At 41.6% G+C, this 20,878-nt stretch overlaps 1 protein-coding gene across 1 annotated transcript in view; it reads left to right on the top strand.

Moving 5' to 3' along the window:
• The window catches only part of abca4a (ATP-binding cassette, sub-family A (ABC1), member 4a), a 50,543-nt gene that overhangs the window by 8,035 nt on the left and 21,630 nt on the right, over positions 1-20,878 (top strand). Inside the window, exons 7-14 of the mRNA XM_079805894.1 lie at positions 5,686-5,883; positions 8,783-8,872; positions 11,910-12,150; positions 12,242-12,381; positions 14,372-14,488; positions 14,806-15,003; positions 19,472-19,677; positions 19,947-20,123. Of these exons, the coding sequence (XP_079662020.1) occupies positions 5,686-5,883; positions 8,783-8,872; positions 11,910-12,150; positions 12,242-12,381; positions 14,372-14,488; positions 14,806-15,003; positions 19,472-19,677; positions 19,947-20,123 (1,367 nt within the window). The remainder of the gene's footprint in view (positions 1-5,685; positions 5,884-8,782; positions 8,873-11,909; positions 12,151-12,241; positions 12,382-14,371; positions 14,489-14,805; positions 15,004-19,471; positions 19,678-19,946; positions 20,124-20,878) is intronic.

Raw genomic sequence — 20,878 nt, forward strand, 5'->3', positions numbered from 1 at the left:
GACAACAGTGCGCGACGCTATGCCTCGCCACTCTTGTTCCCCGCTGAGGAAGGAGGTGAGGCAGACCGTGCGCAACGCCACAAAGCCTTGCCACGCTCAGCCCCTCCTTCATTTGGGAGCGCGCTTGGCGGTGGTCGACGCTCCCATGCCTCGCCACCCTCAGACGCCTCTCCCTTCGCCAGCAGGGGGCGCCGGCTGTGGGAACGCACTCAAGCGGCCTCCCCACACTCGCACGCCCCTCCACGGACGCAGGTAAGTGTTGCACAGCACACTCAGATCCCACTTCGGGCCGCTCCATGCCGTCCGAGTCGGATCCCTGCATTCCGCGTCGCTGCCCCGCTGCGGGTACGTCTGTGGTTAATCCCCTTGCTTGGTGTCTGGAAGCCTGGCTAGAGCTTCCCAGCCCGTCTCGGGGCCGTACCATCAGACTCGGCTATGCGATTCAGTTCGCCAGGCGTCCCCCTAAGTTTGGGGGCGTTCACTTCCCAGTAGCGAAGGAGAACGCCCCCGTGCTCCGGGCGGAGATCGCAGTCCTACTGGCGAAGGACGCGATGGAGCCGGTCCCTCCAGCCGATATGAGGTCCGGGTTCTACAGCCCGTACTTCATTGTACCCAAGAAAGGCGGCGGGTTATGGCCAGTCTTGGACCGGTCCCTTCACAGGCTGCCGTTCAGAATGCTAACGCAGAAGCGCATCTTCAGGTGCGTCCGTCCCCAAGATTGGTTTGCAGCGATCGACCTGAAGGACGCGTACTTTCATTCTCGATTCCCCTCGACCGGCCCTTTCTGCGCTTCGCGTTCGAGGGACGGGCATGTCAGTACCGCGTCTTGCCCTTCGGCCTGTCCCTGTCGCCCGCGTCTTTACGAAGGTTGCGGAGGTGGCCATTGCCCCCATGAGAGAGCATGGTGTTCGCATTCTCAACTACCTCGACGACTGGCTGATCCTTGCCCAGTCGTGAGAGCAGTTGTGCGAACACAGGGACAAGGTGCTCAGTCACCTCAGCCAGTTGGGACTTCGGGTCAACTGGGAGAAGAGCAAACTCTGTCCCACACAGAGGATCTCTTTTCTCGGTATGGAGATAGACTCGGTCGCCATGACAGCGCGCCTCACCAAGGAGCGCGTCCAGTCAGTGTTGAACTGCTTGAATTCGTTCAAAGGCAGGACAGCGGTACCACTGAAACATTTTCAGAGGCTCCTGGGGCATATGGCATCCGCAGCCGCAGTAACGCCGCTCGGATTGCTTCATATGAGACGGCTTCAACGCTGGCTACATGATCGAGTCCCGAGATGGGCGTGGCACAGCGGTTCCCTCCGTGTCCAAGTGACTCCGAGGTGCTGCCAAACCTTCGGCCCATGGTCGGACCCTTTGTTTCTACGGGCGGGAGTTCCCCTAGAACAAGTGTCCAGGCACTCCGTTGTCTCCACGGATGCCTCATCCATGGGTTGGGGTGCCACGTACAACGGGCTTGCAGTTTCTGGTCTGTGGACGGGGCCTCAACTGCAATGGCATATCAATTGCCTCGAGTTGTTAGCAGTTCGTCTTGCACTCAGCCGCTTCAAAGTTCCGCTCAGAGGCAAGCACGTTCTGGTCTGTACGGACAACACTGCGACCGTTGCGTACGTCAAAAAACAGGGTGGTCTACGCTCTCGTCGCATGTCACAACTCGCCCGCCATCTCCCCTTATGGAGTCAGAAGCATCTGAGGTCGCTTCGTGCCATTCACATTCCGGGCCTGCTCAATCATGCAGCCGACGAGCTGTCACGTCAGCCGGTGCTTCCGGGAGAATGGCGACTCCATCCCCAGGCGGTCCAGCTAATCTGGAGTCGTTTCGGGGCCGCACAGGTAGACCTGTTTGCCTCCCCAGAGACGACCCACTGTCAGTGGTTTTATTCCTTGACCGAGGGAACCCTCGGGTCGGATGCCCTGGCCCACAGCTGGCCCCGGGAAGAACGCAAGTATGCGTTTCCCCCAGTGAGCCTTCTTGCGCAGACACTGTGCAAAGTCAGGGAGGACGAGGAGCAAGTCCTGTTGGTCGCTCTATATTGGCCCAACCGGACTTGGTTCCCGGAACTAGTGCTCCTTGCGACAGCACCTCCCTGGCCCATTCCTCTGAGGAAGGACCTCCTGACTCAGAGACGGGGCACCCTATGGCACCCGTGTCCAGACCTCTGGAAACTCCATGTCTGGTCCCTGGACGGGACGCGGAGGTTCTAGGTGACCCACCGCAAGCGGTAGTTGACACCATCACTTCCGCTAGAGCCCCCTCTACGAGGCGCCTCTATGCGTTGAAGTGGAACCTGTTCGTCGATTGGTGCTCTTCTCGCCGAGAAGACCCCCGAAGGTGTTCGATCGGATCTGTGCTTGGCTTTCTACAAGATGGGTTGGAGCGAAGGCTGTCTCCCTCCACCCTCAAAGTCTATGTTGCCGCTATCGCCGCTAATCATGAGCTAGTAGATGGAAAATCTCTAGGTAAGCACGATCTGGTCGACAGGTTCCTTAGGGGGGCGAGGAGGTTAAATCCGCCTCGTCCTCCCTCCATACCCTCTTGGGACTTAACTCTGGTGCTAACTGCACTACAGAGAGAACCCTTTGAGCCTCTGCAGTCAGCTGAGTTGAAAATTCTGTCGTTAAAGACAATATTCCTGACTGCGTTGGCCTCCATCAAGAGGGTAGGGGACCTGCAGGCATTTTCGGTTGACGAATCGTGCCTGGAATTCGGGCCCGGTAACTCTCATGTGATCATGAGACCCCGGCCTGGATATGTGCCCAAGGTTCCCACTACTCCCTTCTGGGACCAGGTGGTGAGCCTGCAAGCGCTGCCTTCGGAGGAGGCAGACCCAGCCCCGGCTTTTCTCTGTCCCGTCCGTGCTCTCCGGACTTACGTGGACAGAACGCAAAGCTTCAGGACCTCAGAGCAGCTCTTCGTCTGTTACGGAGGACAGCGGAAGGGAAAGGCTGTCTCCAAGCAGAGGATGGTCCACTGGATAGTGGATGCCATCGTCTTGGCTTATGAGTCCCAAGACGTGCCCTGCCCGCTCGGGTTAAGAGCCCACTCCACTAGGGGTGTTGGCTCTTCCTGGGCGCTGGCTCGTGGCGCCTCGCTAACAGATATTTGTAGAGCTGCGGGCTGGGCGACACCTAACACGTTCGCTAGATTCTATAGCCTCCGTGTAGAGCCGGTATCTTCCTGTGTGCTCACTTCCCATAGTCAGTAACACCGAAATGCCTGTTCTAGTGTCGGCTTGCTGCGCCATTCCCTCCCCTATGGTAGACGGATGCGTGCGCTTATTCTGCTCCAGTCGAGTTCCCCGGATCGGCGAACCCTGTTGAGTCCTCCGCAACCCACGGCAGTCGGACGTGGCGGAGCGTTCGACGCCAGGTCTAACACTCGTATGCGTTGGTGGAACTTGTGTTAGGCTGGGTTCCATATGTAGTGACCCCCACGGCGGTCCCATATGTGTATTCTTCCACGGTACGGCTCCCTACGGCGAGCCCGTGTCTTTCCCTCGGCAGAGTCTCCTCTGCCGTCCCAGGTACGTGTTGTCCCCCTCCACTAATTGGCCGGGGCCACCCCTGGGACTTCCGTATGTTGTGCTGCCCACGGCCAGCCCATACGTGTATTCTCCACATGGTAACTCCATCTGGGCATGATGTGGCTTCCGCAGCGGCCTTCACAGGCACGCCTTCCCAGCGTTATCCAATACAGTCAGCTGAATGGGCTTTTGCGGGACAGCAGCTTGGACTCTCCCTGCGTGAATTCCCCGCCCGCATCAGATCTGGGTCTGAGGGGCTCATTGCTGGGCGCTGGAAGTGGTAGTAACTATGGCGTTTTCCATAAGGGATCCCAATTCGTCGGTACGTCCGACGTACGTCGAACGTGACCGACTGAATGGGAACGTCTCGGTTACGTATGGTAACCCACGTTCCCTGAAGGAGGGAACGGAGACGTACGTCCCGTCGCCACAGTTGCTGTACCATCACTGCAGGTTGAGCCACTAAGTTCGGCTCCTCAGTGAAAAACAGCGTGCATTCGCTCTCGCTTCCTGTTTATACCCGCGGCGCGGGGCGGAGCGCGAGATGCAAATCTCGCACGCCAATGGCCCATTGGCCTGTTCTCTATATCTCGAAGCTGATAGGGGCTCCCTGAAGTGATCCCAATTCGTCGGTACGTCCGACGTACGTCTCCGTTCCCTCCTTCAGGGAACGTGGGTTACCATACGTAACCGAGACGTTTTCTATTTTAAAATGTTATTTATTCTTGTGATGGCAAATCATTACTCCAGTCTATAGTGTCACATGATGAAACATTTCCTATGATTATTAATTTTGAAAAATGTTTGCACTGCTTGATATTTTTGTGGAAGCTGAGGTTTTTTTTTTTCAGGATTCTTTGATGAATAGAAGGTGAATCGACAGAATTTATTTAAAATAATAATATTTTGTAACACTATACTGTAAATGTATTTATTGTACTTTTGATCAATTTAATGCATCTTATATAATTTTTTTTAAATTCAAATTACATACAATATGACACATAAAATATGTGATATTTATATATTATACTCATACAGATAATTTAAAAGCATAAGGATTATCTAAGCATACAATATGTTATATATTATATATGTTGTACTATATAAGCAGCAGAAGTAGTATTGTCTTATGGCAGCCGGCAGCAACACCTCAGAAGTGTTTTTCGTGATTTTAAGAGGATGGCTAAAGGTACTCCAGGATGTCTTGGGATGTTAATGATTTCCTCCAATTTTGTTGCCATCCTCTTTTGTGCCACTTCCTTGAGTTGAAATACTATTCCATGGGGAACCTGGTGGTGTTTCTTTATAGATGTTTGATGAAGGTTGAGTACAGGTTGAATCTGGCTGACTAAATACATGTGTGTTTTTACTTTTAACTTGTGTGTGTTTTATGCTATGAGAGGAAAATTAGCACATTTTCATTTTCAAACCTACTTTTAAAAACCATGGGGTCTCATTCATTTTTATGTCTTTCAAATGTTTACCATTTTGTTTTCTGTCATTCATTGATCAATACTGTGAATTGTGCTAATTTAGATAGCATTAGCCAGATAACATACTGTAGGCCTATATGAGGTTTTGCTGAAATTGCAAGAGTGACTAGTGTGTACTCAAAGGCAAGCATTCGTTAAAAATTTATATATATAATTAATTTTTCATATAAATAGTGTCACATATGCTGCTAATGCTAATATGTCTTTGTAGTGCGGCCAGAGAATGTTAGCATAGCAACTTTAGCTAGTAAAAATCTGAACCTAACTGAAAAAATAGTTGATGCTTTGTTAGCTTTGATGCTAAAAAATTAGCATTGATGTCTCTTTTCTATTTTTTATTTAATTTGTTATGGGTGCTGGTGTCGTCATCCATGTGACTGAGTTGGTGTTGCTAACACAACACTACTAAAAAATTACAGCAACAAAGCTGATTTGTTATGTTGATTTTGATATGTTTTATGCCAATCACAGACTGATACATGACAGATAGTTTTAGAAATCAATCTTAACTATCTATTTTATTTATTTTTTGTATTTCCAGAAACATTTTACTGCTGAAGTCCGGCTTAGTCTAACAAAGCATTAACTGCCCTCAACTCCTAATCTTTTCATTCTGTTTTCCACTGTCTGTCAATCTCTCTCTCGCTCTCTCTCAGTTTGCATATGGAGTTCCTGATCTCCATCTGAAGGACATCGCCTGCAGTCAGACTCTTCTTGAGCGTTTCCTTATTTTCCCGAGCCGTTGGGGCCTGTATACTGTGCGCAATGCCATGTGCGTTCTCACACCGCAGCGTCTTCAGACCATTGAGGACAAATTCTACGCTAACCTGGACTTCTTCAAACTTTTCCGCTTGGTCAGTCTACTCATGCACTCAATAAAATCAATAATATCATATGTAAATGGAAATGGGTTGGGTGTAGAGGAAGTGCTGACACAGATAGCTATGCCAACTATGAGGGAAGTCATATCAGCTCTTGTTTTGGGTGGAGGCAACAAAGAATTATGGGTCAGAATTTAGTACACACTGAAAAGGCCAGCTTAAAGCGACAGTGCACCTCAAAATTGAAATTCTGTCATAATTTGCTCACCCTCATGTCATTCCAAACCTGTATGGCTTTTTCTTCTGTGGAACTCAAAAGAAGACAATTGTTGTTAACTAAACAGTTTCAGTTCCCATTGACTTCCATTTTATGGACAAAACATTACAAGGAAAGTCAATGGGAACCCAAGCTGTTTGGTTATCAATGTTCTTCAAAAAATCATCTTTTGTGTTAGGCAGAAGAGGTTAAAAAATGGTAACAGAATGTTCATTTTTGGGTGCAATACAGTATCCTTTTAAGGAGCCATTTACACAGAAGGCAGTTTTGTGTTAAAAATGTGTAAAGTAAAATGTATACTTCTTTTAACTTATGCATGATATAGAGTTCTACAAATGCAATGCTTGAGATGCTGCTAAAGATGCGAGCGCAATGCGCAAGCATGTTTGTCTAGTAAATGTCTATATAGAAAAAGAATGAAAAAGCAGCTTAGTGAAATGCAAAACATGTTCTGTATGAAAAGCCCCTAAGCCTGCATTAATTTCCATGCAGTTCTTGGCTGGTTTATGATGGTATAGAATGTTGATTACCAGAAAAATGCTTATTACACTGCAAAAAATGCTTTTCTTACTTAGTATTTTTGTCTTGTTTCTGGTCCAAACATCTCAAAATTCTCAAAACAAGAAGCATTTACTAGCCAAATAAAAATGATTGTCTTGTTTTGGGGGGAAATAACTCAAAATTAAGTGAGTTTTTGCTTAAAATTAGCAAAATAATCTGCCAATGGGGTAAGCAAAATAATCTTAATTCAAACAGAAAATAAGATTATTTTGCTTACCCCATTGGCAGATTATTTAGCTTATTTTAAGCAAAAACTCCCTTAATTTTGAGTTATTTTTCCCCAAAACAAGACAACTTTTCTTGTCTAGTAAATGCTTCTTAATGTAAGATTTTTTAGATATTTGGACTGAAAACAAGACAAAAATACTAAGTAAGAAAAGCATTTTTTCCAGTGTAAAATAAATAAGAAGCCTGATAGGGATAATTTATGGCGACATTTATAATAAGAATAAAATGTTTAACTTAAACTTATTTGGGCTTACACATTATCAAAAACCATCAAAAAAAGTATTTTTGTATTTTCCCACCCTTTTCAGTTTCATTTTATCATTTCATTATTCCAAATTCAGTCATTTGTAAGAGAAACTGAAAATAGGAAGATTGATTATAGCATTTAAAAAAATATATTTTGGTAGCACTTTATTTTACAGTCCTGTTCCGCATGTACATACTATGCACTTATTATAGTAACTGCAATAACTAGGTACTAACCCTGAACCTACCCATAAACCTAACCTTAACCCATGTAGTTATCATATTACCCAGTACTTTCTAAGGTAAGTACACTGTAAGCACACATACTGTAAAATAAAATGCAACCATAATTTTACTATTCCAAATCCAGGCATTTGTAAGAGAAACTGAACAAAGGAAGATTGATGATTTATTATAGCATCAGCAAGTGCATGTTTTTGTACTTCCTGTTTGATGATGGCTTTTGAATTTTTGTAGAGTTAGTAACAAAATCCCACACACCCTTCCTGGTTGTTCTTGGTAATTAATGGTTTCTAAATGAGCGTGGGGAGAGGACAGAGGGGCGTTAGTCTAAGTCACCCGATCAGTGTTAGTGGAGGGAACCGACTTGGCCTATTTCAGTAATTAGATTACAGTCAACACACCTCTGCTGGACTAAACCCTATGAGGGCTTTAAATAATAATTCTGACTGTACTGAAGACTACTTTATCCAAGCTTCCCCCTCGGAAGAGTTACATGAACACATTCATGTTTATTCATTTAGACACTTTTATCTAAAGTCACTCATGTGTTGTTAGCATCACGTTACACTTTAACACTGTAAGTATAATGACTTAGTTTCCAGATAAACATGTTATAAGTCACTTTTAGCATTAGAGATAGAAAGGCTGATAGGAAGGATGTTCATATTTGAGGTTGCTCCTGTGACACACATACATGGCATTTCCTGAACTAGGTCCCTCTTTGTCCATTGTAAAGTAGCTTGCATTTTGTTCCTAGGGCAGCCCCTGGAAGAAAGATTGTTTCTGGAAATGTTACATCTCGGAAGACAGGATGTGAGCTACACGCATTTCCCAAACCCAGCTTTGCAACTTCAGCTAAAATGATTTGGACACTGTTAAAATGTTAAACGTTACTCTTTTTAAAAATAAATTATCATTTTTAAATTTATTTTATTTCCGCTAGTTGCAAAGGCAGCATTTCTCTTTTTCGTTTAATTTAAGTTGAAGAACTAAATAGCTAAGATTAAATAAATAAAAACTAAAACGTATAACTTGACTTAAAAGAATGAAAAAATACAACAAAATATCTTGCATTATAATGAAAAAAGTAAATATAAATCTAATTAAAAATATTAACAATAACTATTATATCAATGATTCTAAAATAACACTGACTGATTTTATTATATTTATTACTATTTGTGTATTATTAGTAAAAATCGGTCTTTTTACATTTTGTGACTTTTACTTTTGTGTTGAGTCTGTCGATTGACAAAACAGTATAAATTGGTCTTCACAAAATTTTTTGCTTGTAATGACATTAGGATCGTTAATGTATGTATTCGTCTATGCCATATACCTTGATGGTCTCATTTCCTTCTCTTCTCTCATTCCCAGCTTCCTCTAGTTCTTGACAACTACTCCAATGGACTCGACCTTCACTTCTGGGCCCGACTTCTGCCTGCCGTGTCTGAGAAGCTGAGAGCGGTGCGTATGGGCCTAGGGGCCCTACAAAAGTTCAACTGTATTTTTAGCGATCAGGAAATCACGATTTCCTCCGCCCCGGCTTTTTACGCAAGCATACGGATATGGAGATATCATTGGTGTGTGTGTGTGGAAAGCTAATTTTAGCCACTGCTCAGTCAGATTCTCACTGTAAATAATTTGTTTTCAGTTCAGGGCATTTTATACCCCGCTGAAACGGGGGGGATGTTATACGTCAATGTCTGCTGGTTAAAGTGTGTCAATGTGCCTGCAGCTCTAAAAGTCAGGGACTTCCTGTCGGTGGGGCTGGTCTTTTGTCTGTCGCCTGGCTAAGGGGGACCCTGACGCCAATTACTCATTTTTCCGAATTCCTTTTTCATCATGTTCTTCATGTGCCGAGACCAACGTGATGAAAAAAATCCGGGAATTTACTGTCTCCTGTTTCCAAAAATATCCCTTTTTATTAACTTGTGAGGAAACAAATGTGTTTTACAGAACTTGCTGGAGTTTGTATGACTCAATGGACTGCTGTTATCTGACATTCTCTAGATGCTGTTTTCTCTCTCTCTTCACCTGCCGTAGTACTGTGGACCCCAGAGGCTCAGATTATCTGTCCTGTGTCTGTAGGCTTTGATGTGTTTGAGTTTAGAGGATAATGGACTTTCCCACCCAGAGGGATTTTAGTTTGGTGCCAAAAGGTTTGGTTTTCCTTTTGATTCCATGATGGATTTGAAATTCATACTCCTTACTTTGTTGAAAGATGTGCAGATTATAGTAATTGTGGCATGAATTACATCAGAACAGCTACAGCTACAATTAATTATCAATTACTGTTCTGTAAATCAGAAGTAATTCAATCCACAGGGTCCCCAATCTGGACATTGAAGTCACACATACTGAATATGTAATTCATGGCATTAAATACAAAATTTAACTTTTTTGAGCAATTTCTTTTAACAAAATTGTATTTTGGGGTCGACAAAATGATGACCACACAGAAAAGTTTTAGCATGTTATTGAATATAGCAATGTTAATGGTGCTCTAAGCGATGTCACGCGATTTTCACCCCCAAACCATTCTTGTCGGCTATTGGCTGGAGCACTGTTTGTTGTGCTTCGTGGTCCAGGCTGCACCAGTTTGTTTTTGTTGCAGTTTGTGGAGCTTAGGCGGACTACAGAGACCGTGTTTTTTTACAGTGTGTTCAGTGGACAGGCAGCTAGCGCATAGCGAGGAGATGTTTGCAGAATGTTTTGGCCTAAACGCGTGACATCGCTTAGAGCACCTTTAATGGAGGACTAGATCAGCTATGCTGCTGCTTCTGCAGATTAAGTTTGGACTTGCTACTGCTAATAGATACACAGACACGCTGTTGTGAGCATGTAAGATATGCTGCTGCTGCATAATGGCAGATAGAAGCAGGTGGAGCTGGGGGAGGTGGAAGGTTTCAGCATTCTTCAGGACTAGCTTACAGCAAACAATGAACCACGTTATTTAAATGTTGAGCCAGCAATCTTACTGGCTGCAGGATCAGCTTGTGCCATGCGGAAATGATGTGATTTACTTGCAAATTGCTTGTAAAGGGCCTATCAGCCTGCACCCTCTTGAGTTTAATGACTGAATTAGATATTTGAATTTTTCATTTACATGTATTAAAGGGTTAGTTCACCCAAAAATGGAAATTGTCATTAATTGCTCTCCCTTATGTTATTCCAAACCAAGCAGCAACCTCCCCCAGTTTCTCTTGAAGCCAATACGGCTTAAACTGCAATTCATCGACTGGCCGCTAGAGTTGGGCTCCAAAAGGGAGCAGAATCTCATTGAGCCAATGAGGTTCATTCTCATGTTACGCAGCACGTTTGAGCTTCCACAAGAACCAATGAGGTTCATTCTCGTGTTACACAGCACGTTTGAGCTTCCACAAGAACCAATGAGGTTCATTCTCATGTTACGCAGCACGTTTGAGCTTCCACAAGAACCAATGAGGTTCATTCTCGTGTTACACAGCACGTTTGAGCTTCCACAAGAACCAATGAGGTTCATTCTCGTGTTACACAGCACGTTTGAGCTTCCACAAGAACCAATGAGGTTCATTCTCGTGTTACACAGCACATTTGAGCTTCCACAAGAACCAATGAGGTTCATTCTCGTGTTACACAGCACATTTGAGCTTCCACAAGAACCAATGAGGTTCATTCTCATGTTACACAGCACATTTGAGCTTCCACAAGAACCAATGAGGTTCATTCTCATGTTACGCAGCACGTTTGAGCTTCCACAAGAACCAATGAGGTTAATTCTTATGTTACGCAGCACGTTTGAGCTTCCTCAAAAACCAATGAGGTTTGTTTTCACGCATCAAGCTGGTTCGGTTGAGCTTCTGTTTATGTTCGCTGATCAATGTTATGTGAATAAAAGCCTAAATTACATCTGTTCATTATATAAAGCGATCAAGTCTCTTCAGAAAATTTGGACTAAACCACTAAATTCATATGGATTAGTTTTATGGTCACTTTAAGAACTTTTTGAAGTGTCAAAGTGGTAGTTGCCTAGCTATCAATGGAGGGACAGAAAGCTCTCAGATTTAATCAAAAAATGTAATTGTGTTCTGAAGATAAACAAAAGTCTTACGGGTTTGGATCAACATGAGGGTAATGGCAGAATTTTAATTTTTGGGTGAAATAACCCTTTTAACTGTGTAAATGTTCTCCATGTTCTAAACTAGACAACCAGAAAATATCCAAATACTTTTTAGCATAATTTGTGACGGCGTATCATTTTGTGCCAAATGTTTTTTTTTGTTTTTTTTTTATGTTTTGCTTGAAAAGTTAGCTTGTGCTTTAAAACAGAAATAATAAAATATAAAACTTTTTGGTTTGATATTTTAATTAATGCAATGACATGCATTGAATGTGCTTTACATGTCTGATTTTTTTTGGGTCCACTGTATTCTAAAAACATTGATTTGTTTTTTTAGCTAAAATTAAAAAATGCACATTCATTTAGATTTTTATTTAAAACTTTGTACCACTTTTTCAACAGCTGTTTGACCGAACGAGCTCTAAAGACCTGCTGCAAGTGGTCTCTCTACTGCTCCAGTCCCATGAGACCCCATCTTTCAGCCAACTCATGGCCGCCACCTCCAGCTTGTTCTGTGGCTACACTGAAGGGGCCTTCTCCAGGGTCACCTCCTTCAACTGGTATGAGGATAACAACTACAAAGCCTTTTTGGGCATCAACAGCACAAGGGGAGAGGGAAAATACAACTACGATCACAGGGCCAGTGAGTACTTTACATAGACTTTAGACTGATGAAGAGGAAAAGAGGAGAAGGGAATGTTCTCGTGTTTTTCATAACTCCATATCTTTTTCAGCTCCGTTCTGTAATGACCTCATGAAGGATTTGGAGTCCAATCCGGTCACAAGGATTGTGTGGAGTTCAGTCAAGCCTTTCCTGATGGGCAAAATTCTGTACGCTCCTGATTCCCCTGCTGTCAGACAGATCATTAAAAATGTAAGAGAAAGAGCTCTTCTTTGACTGCACACACACTTGGAACAACAGTAGATGGGTATATTAATGCAACAGCTAATCTTGCTCCGGGCCTGTCAGATAAATCACCACATTGCTGCAGACATGTCAGCAGGTTAGCCAGAGGGGAAATGATGCAGGGCTGCCGGCTTCCCATAGAGGCTAAGTGTGTTTTAGGAACACTTCAGAACATATGATCAGCTGACTGGCTTTTGCTTCCTCAGATTCTTATGTAAGCAGGACTGGGGGTTCAGGCTGATCTTTTTTTTTCTTCTCGTTTTGTGAAGTGACATTACAAGGTAATAAATAAAAATAAAAACAGGAAAATAAATGCGTCAAAGAAAAACGGGCAAGGCTGAGACATGCAGCAAAACAAAGGAAGCGGGCCCATGAAATGCTGGTGGCTAAACGTCAGAAGAAATAGGGTTTAACTTACGAGTTGGTGTACAAAGTATCCCATATTGATGCATTTGTAGCCAGTGGGATCTTCAGTGCTCAGTTTTGAGTGTTACATTTTATCTGGTTGTTGTCTTCTTGTTTTTGTTTTGTTTATGTATTCAGCTCCCACATCTATTGAATCCTTTTTTTTGTGTTTTATAAAGGGTTGTTTTGCCCTACATAAAACACAAAAACTTTTTTACCTCTTACCTGTTAGAATTAGTTTTCAGGCAAATGCAAAGATATTTAATAGTGTCTATAAATGAGCATGAAAAGTAAACAAGCATCCTTGCAACTAAGTCTCATTAATTTGCAACTACATTTCAGCTGACTCTCATTGGAGTATTAATAAACTGTTGGGTTAGTGTTTGGGTTAGTATAAGTTGACATGTACTTGCAAAGTTACTTATAGTCAGTTGAATGTCTGTTGGAGGAGCATCAAAATAAAGTGTTAGCAGATATTAAGCAGACAGACTATTATTACTCTAATGACATGTAGTTGCAAAGTTACTTACATAGTAGAATGTCTAAAGTGGGCTATCACAAGTTACCACATCTGAATATCTAATGTAGTAGTGCTGGGCGGACATATTTAATCACGTCTTCTTCAAATGAAATGTACAGTGAGGCAAAATAGCAGGGTGTTCAAATACTTATTTTCAAGTTCTCCCACTTAGAAATAATGGAGGGGTCTGAAATTGTCATCGTAGGTGCATGTCCACTGTAACTGTCTCTATTCTCTCTGTTAAACTGACGTGTTTCATATGTACAGAGACTAGTGCTATTATTGGTTGTTGTCTCCCCACAGCATCATTTTGTGGGGCCTTGCAAACCTGTATTAATTCTAGTGTGGAATTTTTCTACAATATTCACTCGACATGACAGTAAAATAGGGAATTCTAAGTCGATCTACTGGAGTATTTACTCTCTCAGTCAGTAGAAATTGTGGTTAACACCCACTCATGCATGGGGAATACGATATTCGCTGTATATGACAGTATTTTTTCCCCATGCATGACTTATTAACTTATCAAGTTATCTAACTTATCAAGCCTTATGGGGTTTGAACCTACAACTTTTCATGCAAGCCATAGTGTTGTCTCTGTGTAACCTCCAGCTCTTTGTGAATCTTTCCTTGGTGCCCCTGGCAAATGGAAAACAAAGAATTTGAGTGAAAGAGCGAAAAAGAAAGGGAAGGAGGAAGGTAAGGCTTTTGCCCCAGGAGAGAGCTCCGGTGCAGGACAGGCTTAGGTGGGGACGTGCTTGCCCTGGGCAATGGGCCATGGCTTTGGTCCCATCAGATCAGCTTTAGAAAGCTTCAGTTTCTCTGTTTATGCAGTAGGGCTTTCAGTGGGACTGTGTAAACTGCTCCTGGTGGGAATTCAGCCATTCTGTGGTCAAACTCGACCAGTTGCCACCACCTGAGTATTGTTCTGTCTTTGTGACTGTGCCATTGAATGCTAAACAAACTGATTATTTAATTTGTTCTTACTTTTATTTGAATGCATCTAACCTTTGTTTGTGTGTGTTTGTCCAGGCAAACACTACCTTTGAGGAGTTAGAAAGACTTAGGAACATGGGTCGGGCCTGGGAGGAGGTGGGCCCGCAGGTGTGGAGCTTTTTTCAGGATGGTGTACAGATGAACATGCTTCGGGTAACCTCTATCTCTTAAACATTCTTTGAAACATGACACCGATCCTTAAAAGATCCTTTCATTTTTAGCACATTATTTCAAGGTTGAACGTGATTTCACCAATTAAACATGTTCCTGGATTAACATCTTTGTTGCATTCCAAGAAACCAATCAAATTTAAGAGATTGGTTTAGAGTTAGTTAAGTTTGGGGCATCTACACCAATCTTATTCACCTATCAGCTAGGAATATTGTTCCAGGATGTCTTACTTGGCAAAATCACGGCAACCATATATCATGCAAGGTTTCAGTTCCATAATATTGTGCCTTATATCTCAGGACTCCATTAGAAACCCCACGGTGATGGATTATATCAACAAAGGCCTCCAGGATACTCCGTTTATGGGCCAACACATCCTCAACTTCCTGTACAACGGCCCTGAGGAGGATCGAGCCCAGGACATGCCTAACTTTGACTGGAGGAACATTTTTAACCTGACTGACCAAGTTATTCGCCTCATAAACCGATATGGAGAGGTATCAAATCCTAGCAACAAGAATACTATACTCGTACTAATCATACTTCTCGTATGGTGAACAATGAGATGTAAAATGTGCTGTACTGCGCACTGTGAGGAGTTCTGTGTCCCAGAATGCACTGACCTTCCATTTCTAATTTTTTTTTTAAAACAAAACTGGATCTAAGATGCAAAATAATTATTTCAGAGCTTATATCATGGGTGGCACTCACTGATTTGAACAAAAGTAATGTATAAAAAAGCATTATGAAATGTTGCATATTGCATACTATTAATATAAACGAAAATTTGACATTATTTATATATATATATATATATATAAATATATATACATACATACATACATACATACATACATACATACATACAGTGAGAAAAATAAGTATTTGAACACCCTGCTATTTTGCAAGTTCTCCCACTTAGAAATCATGAAGGGGTCTGAAATTGTTATCGTAGGTGCATGTCCACTGTGAGAGACATAATCTAAAAAAAAAATCCAGAAATCACAATGTATGATTTTTTAACTATTTATTTGTTTGATACAGCTGCAAATAAGTATTTGAACACCTGAGAAAATCAATGTTAATATTTGGTACAGTAGCCTTTGTTTGCAATTACTGAGGTCAAATGTTTCCTGTAGTTTTTCACCAGGTTTGCACACACTGCAGGAGGGATTTTGGCCCACTCCTCCACACAGATCTTCTCTAGATCAGTCAGGTTTCTGGCCTGTCGCTGAGAGACACGGAGTTTGAGCTCCCTCCAAAGATGCTCTATTGGGTTTAGGTCTGGAGACTGGCTAGGCCACGCCAGAACCTTGATATGCTTCTTACAGAGCCACTCCCTGGTTATCCTGGCTGTGTGCTTCGGGGCATTGTCATGTTGGAAGACCCAGCCTCTACCCATCCTCAATGCTCTAACTGAGGGAAGGAGGTTGTTTCCCAAAATCTCGCAATACATGGCCCCGGTCATCCTCTCCTTAATACAGTGCAGTCGCCCTGTCCCATGTGCAGAAAAACACCCCCAAAGCATGATGCTACCACCCCCATGCTTCACAGTAGGGATGGTGTTCTTCGGATGGTACTCATCATTCTTCTTCCTCCAAACACTTTTAGTGGAGTTATGACCAAAAAGTTCTATTTTGGTCTTATCTGACCACATGACTTTCTCCCATGACTCCTCTGGATCATCCAAATGGTCATTGGCAAACTTAAGACGGGCCTGGACATGTGCTGGTTTAAGCAGGGGAACCTTCCGTGCCATGCATGATTTCAAACCATGACGTCTTAGTGTATTACCAACAGAAACCTTGGAAACAGTGGTCCCAGCTCTTTTCAGGTCATTGACCAGCTCCTCCCGTGTAGTTCTGGGCTGATTTCTCACCTTTCTTAGGATCATTGAGACCCCACGAGGTGAGATCTTGCATGGAGCCCCAGTCCGAGGGAGATTGACAGTCATGTTTAGCTTCTTCCATTTTCTAAGGATTGCTCCAACAGTGGACCTTCTTTCACCAAGCTGCTTGGCAATTTCCCCGTAGCCCTTTCAGCCTTGTGGAGGTGTACAATTTTGTCTCTACTGTCTTTGGACAGCACTTTGGTCTTGGCCATGTTAGTAGTTGGATTCTTATGCCGCGTTCCAGGCAACCCGTAACCCGTGTTTTTCCAACCTTCTACCCGTGAAAGTGCACTGGAACGGCAGTCAAACCTGTGACTTCCCACCCGTGAACTCGTACTAGATCTATGTACTCCCAGTTACAAGTTCTGACGTCACATAGCCCGTGAAGCAATAATGGCAGCCCCCATGGACGCGGTGTTTATGAAAGTCGTACATTAAAAACCAATATAAGGTATTGCTCTAACGTTATTTATCAGCAAATGTTATGCATTATCAGCAGCTTTTCTAGTGTTAGCTAGTTTTCAGGCCATTGAGTGTAAGAATAAATGAATACCAAATACATTTCCAAATATACAAATAACGTAAAATAAAAGGTATAACAGCTTCTCTTGCCTTATGCGCTGTTTTTTCTCCTCCGTTTCCCTCAAATAAGCACCTTTGGCGATAGAAATTATTGTAAATGAGCATAAGCCCCGTACGGTTCGACATTCTTTGTTTACATCTAGCTACCGCTCCAGGCAGTTTGCCGTGACTTTGCCTGGAATGCTACAAAGTCATGAGTCGTGGTTTGAAGTCGTAACTTGCGGGCTCAAAAACCTGCCTGGAACGCAGCATTAGTATCATACAAATAAATAGTAAAAAAATCATATATTGTGATTTCTGGATTGTTTTTTTTAGATTATGTCTCACAGTGGACATGCACCTACGATGACAATTTCAGACCCCTCCATGATTTCTAAGTGGGAGAACTTGCAAAATAGCAGGGTGTTCAAATACTTTTCCTCACTGTATATATATATATTATAATATTTGTGTGTGTGTATATAATTTTCTAATTTTCTTATATATTTTTATTATATATATTATAATACATTTCTTATAATATATAAATTTACACACACACACACACACACACACACACACACACACACACACACACACACACCACACCACACCACACCACACCACACACACACACACACACACACACACACACACACACACACACACACACACACACACACACACACACACACACACTATCATTCAAAAGTATGGGATCTTTTTTATATAGTTGTTTTCTTATTTTAAACATTTTTGAACAGCATTTATTTAAAATAGAAACCTTTTGTAAAAAAAAATATAAACAAATCTTTATCAATTTAAAGTGTCCTTGCTGAAAAAAAGTATAAATTTCTTTCAAACTTTTGAGCGGTATAAATAGTGTGCAGTATACAACATATACAGTGCAGTATTCCTTTTTTAAAACAGCCTTTGAAATTCGAAATTTCTTTTTTAGGACACTTAGAAAGTCTAGCTTATCACCAATAAAAGAACTCAAAAGTTCACTTGTCATTTAGAATTTCAGTGTAGATAAAGACACCCAGATCTGCTCAGAAGCAGGAGGGTGAAAACCAAGTGGTCACTCTCAGCCAGCTCTGTCTCTCTGATGTCAAGCAGGACAAAGCAAAGCGTTTGATTTCTCACTGGGAGTTTGCCAGTGTGGAAGAGCTCTTTAATGGAGTTCAATGCTGAATGCCTTTAATACAAATCAGGGTGAGCTTAAGGCAGCCTGTGCCAGCGAGAGCAAGACCTCTGCTATCTAAACCATGTGTCTTTTAGTTTTTGTGTCTGTCTCAGCTAGCAACACTTGAGGAGTGACAGACAAACCCAACGAATGAGTCCAATTCGATACAGCTGTCAGTCTACTCGGCCTATACAAAGAGAAAGCGCAGGCCAGTTTACTGCAGTGCATACCGACCACATGGAGAACAATGTCTCCAAGATCTCAAATAGACTCCCACCATCTTATGCCGAGCTGAAAACAAATCAGCAAACAATTAAATTAAACCGAAGACTCACTGAATGAGTCTTTGTAGATACTAATATTGTGCTAAGTTGTGATGGAGCTCTTATACAGTGGAACGACTTGATCTGATTCAGTTTGACAGTCCGGCATTGAACTGTCGAGTAAATGTCAAGTATTTTACATTAGATACATCCATGAAGATAGAAGTAATGGAATTAATAGGTTTATTTTGTTTTTGACCAGTGATATATATTAAATATGTCAATGGCATCACATCAATTTAAAAATGAGAAATTTGACATTTTCTGTGTATATGTAAATATGTGTAAAATCGATTAATCGTGTGATTAATCACATCCAAAATAAAAGTTATTATTATGTATATTTGAATACACACACATGCATGTACTATATATTTAAGAAATATTTGCATGTATATACTGTATAGTTATATCATTTATATTATAAATACATATAAATATTTTATATATAGATATGACAAACCTTTCTTAATATATACATGCACGTATATACATGCATGTGTATATATATATAATATATATATACACACTCAGTACACGCACATATTATGTAAACACAAACTTTTATTTTGGATGCAATGAATCCCGATTAATCGATTTGACAGCACTATATATTTAATTAATATTTTCTGTTACTGCACCTGAAATACCATTTACTATTTTATATTCTGTAGATATAATAGTTATATAATACACACACACACACACACACACACACACACACACACACACACACACACACACACACACACACACACACACACACACACACACACACACACACACACACACACACACACACACACACACACACACACACACACACACACAATACTTTTCCTTTTTAGATGCTGTCAGTACTATTATATTGCACATTTCAGCATATGTCCAAATGTACAAAAACATGCATATAAACATTTATGTACAAATACATATATATAATACATATATATATAATATATATTATATATACTAATGATATTATATGCCCCCTCTATTTACAGTGTCTAGTTCTGGACAAGTTCTCCGGGATTTCTGATGAGGACCAACTGACCTATCGAGCGCTGGACCTTCTAGGGGAGAGCAAGTTCTGGGCAGGGCTGGTATTTGTTGACATGTACTCCTGGACCACCAAGGTACCCCCTCATGTCAAATTCAAAATCCGCATGGATATTGATGTCGTGGAGCGCACCAACAAGATCAAAGACAGGTATGTCGGTACACTCTCTGAAAAAAAAAAAACATGCAAAAACTGTACTTTTAAGGGTACAACAGCTTGTCACTGGGGCAGTTTTATTTATTTACCCATAAAAGTTCAAAGTAGTATCTTGTAGGGTACACTACAAGATCACTACTTAAATGAACCTTTTAGGGGTAGATAAGGTACAAAATTGTCCTTATAAGAAGCCTACTGCCCCAATCATTCCCCAAATCTTGATTTTCTTTGCATTTATTCCGATGTATATCCTCTATGATCAGATACTGGGATCCAGGGCCAAGGGCTGATCCAATGGATGATCTGCGTTATATATGGGGAGGATTTGCATACTTGCAGGACATGATAGAACATGGAATAATAAAGAGCCACACAGGGAAGGAAAGGCCGTTAGGAGTCTACCTGCAGCAGATGCCCTATCCCTGCTATGTGGATGACCTGTGAGTATCACACTCAGTATTTTTAACATTGATGCATGACATTTCTAGACCATATCAGTTATCCGCCAATATTAGAGATTTAATTGATCATATTTAATTTAGTTTATTGGATATTTAATTGTGCATGCTCATTTTCACATTTAGATTACCTTTGCGTCATGTAACACTCACATTAAGAGCATTAACCCAATAAAGCCTATTGTATCATAAAAATGTTCCTCTTCAGATCGTGGTATACATATTTTTTTGCTGTGAAATCTTTACTGATTTTATAAAGTTAACTTTTATATTGTTATATGAACATTTACTGGACTTGAGGTTTACTTGATTATCTATAAATTATTTTTTTTCTAAAGAAAATCATGAAGTATCAAATATGACACAACCGGCTTTTGAGGAACATTTATATGTACATCTCACGATCATCATTGTATTGCATCGCGTTTATGTTTTGTCCCCCACAATAAAAACTACAGAGCTTTGATCATAAAACTAAGCATTTAAATATAGTTTTACTAAGACATATTGTTGAAAGATATAGCCTGATATTAATATGCATTTTACGTCAGTAGTCTGCTATACTGTTTTTAAGATCTCATTGATTTACATTACATCATAATTTCATCTTACTTTTTGACCATATAAATATCAACTGCATAATATTTATGCTCACTTTGGGCCTCTGAATAAATAAACTGTTCCATTAAAATTGATTTTCGGACTATTATTTTGTGTTAATTCAAACTGTTTTTTTT

The sequence above is a fragment of the Gobio gobio genome (assembly GCF_949357685.1).
Source record: "Gobio gobio genome assembly, chromosome: 23".
In the NCBI taxonomy this organism is placed as follows: Eukaryota; Metazoa; Chordata; class Actinopteri; order Cypriniformes; family Gobionidae; genus Gobio; species Gobio gobio.